We start from the raw sequence: 9447 nt of genomic DNA, 5'->3' as shown, positions 1-9447 counted from the left end.
TTTCCAGGCTGTCGGCCTCATATGGAGGGGTGCTGGCTCGGGTGGTGGATGGCCGTTGGCTGTGGCTGGTTGGCCGTCGGCTGTAACCATCGAGCCATTGGCCACTAATATAACTGCTGTGGCGACAAAGGGAAGAGGAGTAAAGTTGAGGAGAGTGGAGGAGAGTCGTCGGTCGGTTGGCAGAAAAGCGGACAGCAGGTCGCCCGTCGTGTGAACCCAGCCTCCGGTGAGACCACAGTGGTATGACTTCCCTACCTATGGCTCCGTGGGTGTTCCTTTTGGGCCTAGCCACATCCTGCGTTCTTGTGCAGGGAGCAGGAGCAGAGACCCCACATGACACCCTGCACGACACAGGGTCACACAAATTAGTGGCCCGAGTGGAGTGAGAAACCAGGTCTTAGGACCCTTCCAGCCCAGAGAGTCAAAGATCCATCCTTGAAAGTCTTTTCAAAATCAAAGGAGCATCAAAAGCGCTGCCTTTTCATTGTAGGCTTGCCTGTGGGTAATGGCTTACACGTTAGTTTGATCACAGCCCTGCTTTCCTTATACGCTTAGAAATTCAGAGTTGCTGGCACCACCACCCCTTCCCTTTGTCACCAGGGCTTCATCAGCTCAGTCACCAGCTGAGAGGAGGCACCTGGGAGTCAGAATGTGTTTCCCACTCATAAGTACAGATGGGGACGTGCTTCAGTTCTCCCATGCTGCACCTCACCCAACAACTACGTGCTCTTTGAGGACCCTCAGCGGGCGTGTGGGAGAGAGCCGTCCTCTCCTGCTCTGTGCTGGAGGAAGACAGGCGTGGATCAGCAACTTTCACACAGGCCACAAATCTGTGGGTTGTCTCCGTCGACCACGGGGCCAGTGAATGCGGTAATTAGAAAATGGATACTTGTTTTAGATTCTGTGGGTTTGGAAACCTCACGTGCCCTGCATTTTCCCACGAGCGCTCTCCAGGTCTCGATCCTGTTTTAATTTCTTGGGAAACTGGGATGTCTGTACAGTAGTTCTCTGTGTGGTCGGGCAATCGCTGAGGGTATTAATGCTACTACCCAGATGTTATGTGCCTTTTTCTGCTCGCATTCTCTCTGGAGTTTCCCTGAGGCTACTTGGTCTGTGACGCTGCCACAGACTGCAGAAGCAGCGATGACAGCCCAGCTGTCTACTATTAAACCAGACATAAAAGAGATTTCCCAAACTGTAGAACATAAATAACATGTTTTCCATAAAAGATCCTCTGTACACTGAGATTCTGTGCTTGAGGATGAAAGGAAACTAACCAGAACTCCTCCACACTATGAATAAATCATCATACCAATCAATCAATCAATCAATCAATCCATCCATCCATCCATCGATCCATCAATCTCCCAGGTGGTCTGGATTCCAGCTGAGGCTCTCCTCTCCCATCAAGCAAACCATCTCCTCTCTGGTCCACATGGAACTACCGTGTTTCCCCAAAAATAAGACCTAGCTAGACCATCAGCTCTAATGCATCTTTTGAAGCAAAAATTAATATAAGACCTGGTCTTATATTATTTATGTTAATTATATTAATTATATTAATTATATTATATTATATTATGACCAGGTCTTATATTAATTTTTGCTCCAAAATACGCATTATAGCTGATAGTCCGGCTAGGTCTTATTCTTGGGGAACCACAGTAGATGGTTCCCGAGGGCCCTTCTGGTTTCAGCTTTATGCTATGACACTTTACAGTGTCTTCTCCCATCAGACCTGAGAGCTCCCCCCAGGTGGGGGCTCAATTTTTGTCACCTGTGTCCATCTTTTCTGAGTGTCAGTGACACAGGAACTACGTCTACCCAGAGCACTGCAGGTATGTTCAGATGAGACAGCCAATGTGGAAATGCTGTGAAAGTTGAAATGTATCCACACTAGATACATATGAACTTTAACAAAGGCCGAAAAGCTGAGCATAAATAGGGACACAGCATACACAAGATGAGACAAAATCTGAAATGAGACACTTGTCAAAAGTATTCTGAGATTTCATTAATTTATATCTATTGAAAGAAAAAAACTCGATATGTAACTATATGCACAAAAATCTCAAAAGACCGGAAACAATACATGTCTAGGGCATGGGCTCAGGAATTTATAATTACTCCCTATGTAAAACACACTAGATTTTCCCATGATTATAAAAAGAACATATAGTCATTGTAGAAAATTTGAGAACTATGGGAAAACATTAAAAAGGACAAGTAAAACCATAATTCCACCACCCAGAGATAACTGTTAACATTTTTGGTGTATCTCTTCTATGCTTTCAAAAAACAAAAACCCTTATGTGTTTTACATGACGGACTTCACTCGAAATATACAGTTTTGTAATGAACATTGCATTGGGAACATTTCCCCATGACATTACAAATTCTTCGTGAATATGAGTTTAACAGCCACTTTTGGTTCTGTCTCATACCTGAGGATGGGACACCATGCTGCCTGGATGGGAGAATGAAGGAGACACAAGAAAAGCAAATGCTGGAGATCTGAGTCCACAACACCAATACATTTGGGGCTGAGTTCCTTCTGTAGGAAGGAGTTTTGGCTCTAAGCAGACTCCTTCTAAAAGTGGGAATTTACCTGTTTTGCTGGAGGACATGCTGGTAGGTTTCCATTCACCTGTGACCAGACCCAGCGAATGTGTGTCAGGAGGCCGTGACATGAAGCCCAGCCAGGATAGAAAGCATTTCTGAATTGATAATGTCAGTGAGTAAAAAACGCGGTTCTATTTGCTCTGGTTAGTTACACCTTTTCAGGTGCCAAGCTTAGCAGGAGTCAGAGTAAAAAACTGCACTGAGTGGCTTTGAGCTTTTAGCTCTGTGCCTGAATGAGGGTGTCAACAATGAAAACCAAATGACAAAATGAGAAATCACCTCTGGAGAGTTGGTAAAGATAGCACTTTAAAGTCACCTGGGGCCTTCACATCAGCAGCAGCCCCAACCTTTGCTGGGGTGTCCATGTTGGTGTGTGCCGCTGGCAGAAAGGAGAGAGAGAAGAAAAAGAGGTGGGGCAGGGGACATCCCAAGTGTTCTTGTATGAGAATCACATTTTCAACTTCAAAGTGCTCCTAGCTTTCTTCGTCTGGAGAGCGCTCATTACATCATGGAGTAGGCGATGACAAAATAGTTAAGCTCTGAATCGATCAGCCTTCTGTACTTCCGGTAAATTTCCCTCAGTGTCCTGTCCTCTTCATTTGTCTCATATCTGTTTGTATAAATTCTCACCTGTGCCAGTAGAGAAACATACCCATGCACACACACTGTGATGGCATCGTTCAGGCAATGAAAACAATCTGAATGATATACACGTATAACTGTTTGCAGAATCAGGAAAAGCCCCAAAACAGCTACTAAGGCAGAAACTCCAGGTTCCCTTCTGTGAAACTGTTGATCTCCAGTCAACAGACTCAGGTGAGACAACTGCCCCCACTTGGGCAATCGCTGCCCCACCTCTGCCTTTTGTCCCAGAGCGGAGGCACCACAGCTGGTTGCCTGAGCGCTGGGGCCTGGATGCCCGTTCTACCCCTGTGCAACCTCCCCGGGGGGGCTCTTACCTTGAGTGTGCGCAGGGCACACTGCCCTTCTTTCTGACTCTTCAGGATTCGCTCCACAAAGTGCACATCCAGGAAAGCCCAGATTTTGAAGTAAAACAACTTCCGGCAGGATAAGATGAGGAGGTGTAGCTCCTCATCGAGGGACTCATGGTTGTTGTTGAACTCGAAAGTTAGCTTCTGGAAAAAGCACCAAAGGGGAAGATGTCTGTGGGCAGAGAGGCTGGGACGGGCAGGATCATTCTGTAATATGTCCATGCCCTGGCTTTGGTGGTCTGAGGGCTCTAGATGAGTGACATGTGACCATTGGGCATGTTGGTCACAGAGGGCGAGATTTGGGAATGAAGGTGCTCTCATACCAATTTGCAAAATTTGGGGTTTGGAGGCAACGTATGTGGAGCCCAGAGACCAAGGTGCTGGTCCCAGCCCAGCGGTGGACTGGCTCGGTGATGGTGGGCAGGCCACCAAACCTCAAGTTCCGGAGCTCGGAAGGCTAACAATGCTGCCAGATTACAGAACAGCCCACACCTCGGGGCCCTTCAGTGACTTGGGTCAAATTTGGCTTTTTGTTTGGTTTGAAGTCACCCTGTGTCCTGCCTCCTTCAACTTAGTGGAAGGGTAGGAAGGGGCTGCAGACCTGCTACTCACCCGTAGAGGCACCTTCCTGCTCAGCCCTCACAGCTCTGAGCCAGGGCTATAGAGGTTTTTCCTTGGTTGACTGCCAACCAGAAAATTCCTTGTGTTCCATGTGTTGGAAGTGAGCAGCAGCTTTTGTTGTCCACTGTGGCCTTGGGGACCCGTGGAGACTTACTTTGGTCACATTTCCCAGAACCTCAATTGGAGACTGAGTGTGTGCGAGCCCAGCCAAGAGCAGGTGACAGTGGCCTTTCCTCTGGGGAAGCCAGAACCTGGTTGGGGTTCACTCCTGGAAAGCCTCAGGTCATACCTACCTGCAGAGTGTGCCGGAAGGTGGGCAGGAGATCCAGCAGAGTGGGCCGCATGGACCAGTCCGGGTCACTGAAGTAGCAGCTTCTCAGACTGATGCTCCTGACCGGGATCTCCTGCAAGAGGATCCGGACCAAGCGCTCGTACTTCATGACCCGCTCAAAGAAGAAGTTCACTTTCAAGCTGGGGGCATGCCTGGCCAGCTTGGCCCAGGACATGCCCCAGATGACCTGCCCGTGGGGGTCGTGGATGTGGCATTTGATGTTCATGGTCCGGAGGGTACTGGCATTGTTCTCACACAAGTTCTCGAGCAGCTCGTCAGAGATGCAGCTGTAGTTCAGGGTCAGGAACACCAGGCTGCGGAACATGGCCATGGTCTTGTTGAACTGGGCGCTGCTGTAGACAGCGAGGTAATGGCTGAAGAAATCCTCAAGGTTGAGCTCCGAGGCCAAACTCTCATTCTTCAGGTAACTCAGGGAGTTGAGAACTTGGCAGCCCTGCTCCACGGTCATCCTGGCCCCTTTCAGGTTGAGATAATCCAGGTGTTTACCAATTTTCTTTAAGAAGAAGGTCAAGCTTTTGATGAACGAGGTCCTGATGCTGTTTCTCCAGACCAGGCGGTCCAGCTCCAGGTGCTGGATGGAAAGAGATTTCAGACGGTTGTTGCTCTTGCCCAAACACGAGAGAAGGCCTCGCATGGTGACCTGGAACTTCCTGGTCAAGACAGCGTTGTAAGGATTCAGGAATTTGATCTCCAGGTACTCCAGGTAACGACCAAATTTCTTAACATACCAAAGAGCTGACTCGAATTCGGACGCGTGTACCCTGAAAGGTCTCCCACTGAATGTGATGGTCCTATATCGCCAGAGTTCAGCCGAATACATTATCTGGTTCCACTTTCTGCAGACGAGGGCTGCCCTGGACCTGTCCCTGTCTCCCAGCCACCAGAAAACACGACGCAGGCACACATCCGGCAGAGTGGCCCAGCAGCTCTGGTCTTGGGGCTCAGTCAGTTGGCTTTCTTCATCCATTAGGGAACTGGGATGTCCAGTGCAGCTGTGTGATAAGCAGGGCTTCCAAAAATGACAAAAGGAAAGCAGTCACTCGTGTTCTGTGAGGAGTAAAAAGGAAGAGCCATTACCTGCCAAACAGAAATTAAACCCAATTGAACGAATTTGTACTGTAGGCCCATGTGTGGTAGGCACTGTGCTGATACTAGTGGTGCAATAATAAATGCTCCACACACTCCACACCTGCAAGGAGTCACAGGTGTGGACTGCATGGTGCAAGAACTGCAAACTGTTTGGCGCTTGATTTGTAAGGGGCAGGAAGTGCTGGAGCTGCAGCTGGAGCAGGGGGAAGTGCTGGATTAAGGGCCCCTGAATGATGTGATAAAGGTTATGTCCCAGAGGTCAGAGATCCCCACTCTCCTCTCTCCCCAAGATTTTGGAATCCTGACATGGCCGGCCACTTTCTCTAGATGAGAATCAGTCTGGGTTGAGCTACATTGCTGATAGCTCTGTTGACATTCAAAAGGCATAGCCGTAAAGAACAAGAGTGGAGAAGCTCAGCTGAGGTCACAGGGCAGTTTGAAGGAAGGGTCACATACATGGAAGTGATTTGTCAGTGTTGAAGTATAGGAAGGACACTGGGGAATGAAGGCAGGATGGACCAGAGCAGCGTCCAGGCTCAAACCTGGGACTAGGGTGGCACCATAGCGGGCATGGGGTGGGTTATGAGTTCTTTGGAGGACATGACTGGGGAATGCAGAACTGGGGAGAACCGGAAGTCTCTGACTCGGCTGTTGGATTGCAGGTGGTAGGGAGTCCCAAGGGAGAGATGGGCTAAGGCCCACCTGATACACGGAGCCCAGGATTTTTTATAGCCGTATGCTGAAGTCCTTATGACTTTTGCTTTCAGTATTTCTCCTGCCTGAAAACTCCCCTTATTTTCTTTCCTTTTCCAAACCCCCCCTTTTTCAAGGTTCAAGCCCTATCAATCCATAAAGCTTGTATTGTCTACTTTACCAAGGGGCCCAAGATTCTTGCTACGGCTCATAAAAACTCAGAGCCAGAAAACATCTGATAATTTATTTCTTTACAGATGGAAACAGAACCAGAGAGGTGAAGGGACTTGCCTGAGGTCACACAGCAAGTTTGTAACAGGGTCCAGAGGAGAACCTGGCTTTCTGACTCTTTCTCCTGTACCTTTTTCCTATCTCCACAGGTTGGTAGGCCTCACATGCTGAAGGACAAGTTCATCATATTTTTCAATTCAGGACAGACATTTGTCTGCACAAGACCTCTCTGGTTTTATTTATTCACTTATTCCCTTTTAACTCTTATATCTCACTCCATTGCCCCCCACCCCACCATAGGCAATGATCCCAGCGTGTTTGGTGTGTTTTTATTTGTGTGTGTGCTTGCCAATTGTGTATATAATGTTTGCAAGCATCGTTCATGTCACTCTGCGTACATCTCACCCACTGCATCCATCATCTGAACAGATCCCTGAGGTGGGTGTCTCCGCCTGTCTCCTGTCCACTCTCCCTGTGATGGCCGCAGGCCTTCTCCAGCTCCTGCCAACACCACATGGCAGTGAGTGTTGTCAAGCGAGCTCCTGTGGAAACCTTTGTCTGGGATCTTGTCTGGTGCCTTCGTCCTCACCACCCCACAGTTGGGCTCTTGCCTCCCGCTGGCCCTCCCATCTCCAGATCCAGACACACTTCCACATGGGATCTGGCAGCCGTCTGCCCCCACCCAGGACACGGGACTCCAGGGGGTTCCAGTTGCTGCCTCTGTATTAAGCCTGCCTCTCTCTTTCCTCTCCTGCAAATGTCCATCCCTTACTGGGATCGGCATCCAAGCCTTTCTTTCCCATGGGATCCACACACTCCTTGAGACTAGGGACAGCCTCATTCTTCTTTTGAGCCTCATTCTTCACCGTTTAACAAATGAAGGAACAGGGTTATCTCTTTAATCACACATAGATGGTCCAGGTGCCTCCACAGCACTTAGTGAGGTGCCTCAAAGGTGCTCAAGAGAAGCTACACCAATTAGAAAGCGAAAGGAAACCCGTTGCCCTCACAAAGTCACCAGTCAGAAGAAGTATCAGACGTGTTAGGGTGGGTTTAGGAGAACATACGTGGTGGGCTGGGAAAGCTGTTGCGAGTGGTCCAAACGTCACGTGTCATCACTGAGAAGGTCTTCCACTCCCTCACAGACCTCCTCACCAGTGAGAGGCAGTGTGGGCTGGATCCTTAGTGGGTTGGGTCCTGGTTCTGTCAACTGCTATGTGTGACCTTAGGCTAACTAATTTCTTTGTGCCTCAGTCTCCACATATGTAAACAGAGGCAATAACAGTACCTTTTTCCTAGTGTTGGGAGGATTAAATGAGCTGATCTATGGAAAGCACCAGGTCAGTGCGTGGCACATAGTAAATGCTATACAAGTGCTTGCTGCCTTCAGTAAGTTGGCGGCAAGGTCCGTCTACAACATTCCTGTATGGAATGTGTGAATACTCCCTTTTACAAGTGGGGAAACAGGTGTTGGAAGGTCAAGAAAGCCTCCCCGTGAGATCAAGCAGTAAATGAGGAGGTGGGATGCAAACCATCTTAAAGACTCTCAAACTTAGGCTTGGTCCACCTTACCACAGAGCTGCGCACCAGGGAAGGAAACTTAAGGATGTCCTATCGCCCAGGGCGAGGGAGGTGACCGGGAAGTTTCCAGGAGGAGGCTGGTGACAGGACAGCCCACTCCTCCTCGCGCAGGCCTCGGAGCATCCCCGGTCACCCTGCCCGTGCCAGCCTCGTGCCCACGCCTGCCTGTTACCTGCAAGCCCCGCCCCACTGCAGGTGCGGGGCGCTAGGTCTGTAGGGACCGCGAGTGCGCCTGCCTGCTCCGCCCGCGCTGCCTCTGTGGACGCCAACTCTGCGATCTCCCGGGGCGTGCCCTGCCCCCCAGGAAGCTAAATGCTAAGCCGCGGGCCGCCTTTGTGACGCGCCGCCACCTGTGGGGCGCTGCTCATCCCCACTGGGCTCAGGGACGCAAACCTGGGGTTGCCAGGTCAGTAGAGGGTAAGTGTAGAGGGCAAGACCGGTCCGCGCTCAGACGGTCCAGGGAAGTGCCAGGCCGGGGGCTGCGAGGCAGGAGGCTCGGTCCTCGCGGCGTTGAGGATGGGCATCCCCCCCGCCCTTGGCTCTTTGTTCAAGGAAGAAATTCTGCCACGAACTTGGGGTTCAGGCCCACTCAGTCCGCCGCCTTTCCTGTCCTGACCCAGCCCCGCGTCCTATCACGTCCAGGGAGACTCAGCTTGGGCGCCTCGCCTTTGGAATCCATCACCACGTGCTCTGCCGTGGCTTCCACTTGCCCTGCTCAGGGCCCGCAGAGGAAAGCCTTAAGCAGCGTGACCCACCCAAGGAGACAAAGCTTGAGAACCGCCCCACCTTTTTAGTTTGGGGACGATGGGGAGCACTGAACCCACCCAGTTTCCTCGGCCCTGCCGTCCCAGGCAGGGTCTGGTGCCCTAACGGGTCTCCCCAAAGGCCAGGTAGAGAGGCAGGGGCAGGCACGTACTGTCTGTGGGTTGCATGTCTAGGCTTCTCCCCGTAGCTCTCTCTCCCAACAGCCTTCAAAGGCACCCCTTTGGGCTTCACTAGTGAGCCAAGAGAGGCCTGTGGGAGGTTTGGAACAATGTTTAGAGAGGCCTGTGATCAGGGGTGTGGAAGGATAAATTAGAGAGCACCCACGCCAGGACATGTATGCAGCCTTTGCCCACCACCCAGCCTCACTTCTGTCCCCCTCCTTCCCCTCCCTCCTTTTTGTCCTCCCCGTTCCTTGAGCACTGCCTCACCCTGCTGTCCTAGCTGCTGCCATCCCTCCCCTGGAAAACCAGTGAGGAATCTAAAGAAAGGTGAAGGAGACGC

The 9447-nt window shown here is 50.7% G+C and overlaps 1 protein-coding gene across 2 annotated transcripts; it reads right to left on the bottom strand.

The window, feature by feature from the left end:
• Positions 1-1708: 1708 nt before the first annotated feature.
• On the bottom strand, positions 1709-6070 carry FBXO39 (F-box protein 39). Of its 2 annotated transcripts, XM_019743788.2 has the most exons (3): positions 4529-6070; positions 3582-3758; positions 1709-3252 (listed from the first exon to the last, which is right to left on the bottom strand). In XM_019743788.2, exons 1-3 carry the CDS (start codon positions 5552-5554, stop codon positions 3124-3126), a joined length of 1332 nt encoding a protein of 443 aa, XP_019599347.1. In that variant the 5' UTR covers positions 5555-6070; the 3' UTR covers positions 1709-3123. The 2 variants fall into 2 exon arrangements, with proteins under 2 accessions (XP_019599347.1, XP_074176307.1); XM_074320206.1 differs by lacking the exon at positions 1709-3252 and having other exon boundaries at positions 3345-3758.
• Positions 6071-9447: the final 3377 nt, after the last annotated feature.

The sequence above is a fragment of the Rhinolophus sinicus genome, linkage group LG15 (genome assembly GCF_036562045.2).
Source record: "Rhinolophus sinicus isolate RSC01 linkage group LG15, ASM3656204v1, whole genome shotgun sequence".
Lineage (NCBI taxonomy): Eukaryota > Metazoa > Chordata > Mammalia > Chiroptera > Rhinolophidae > Rhinolophus > Rhinolophus sinicus.
The sequence above is the reverse complement of the archived record's forward strand: the minus strand, read 5'-3'. Positions and strand labels throughout refer to the sequence as shown.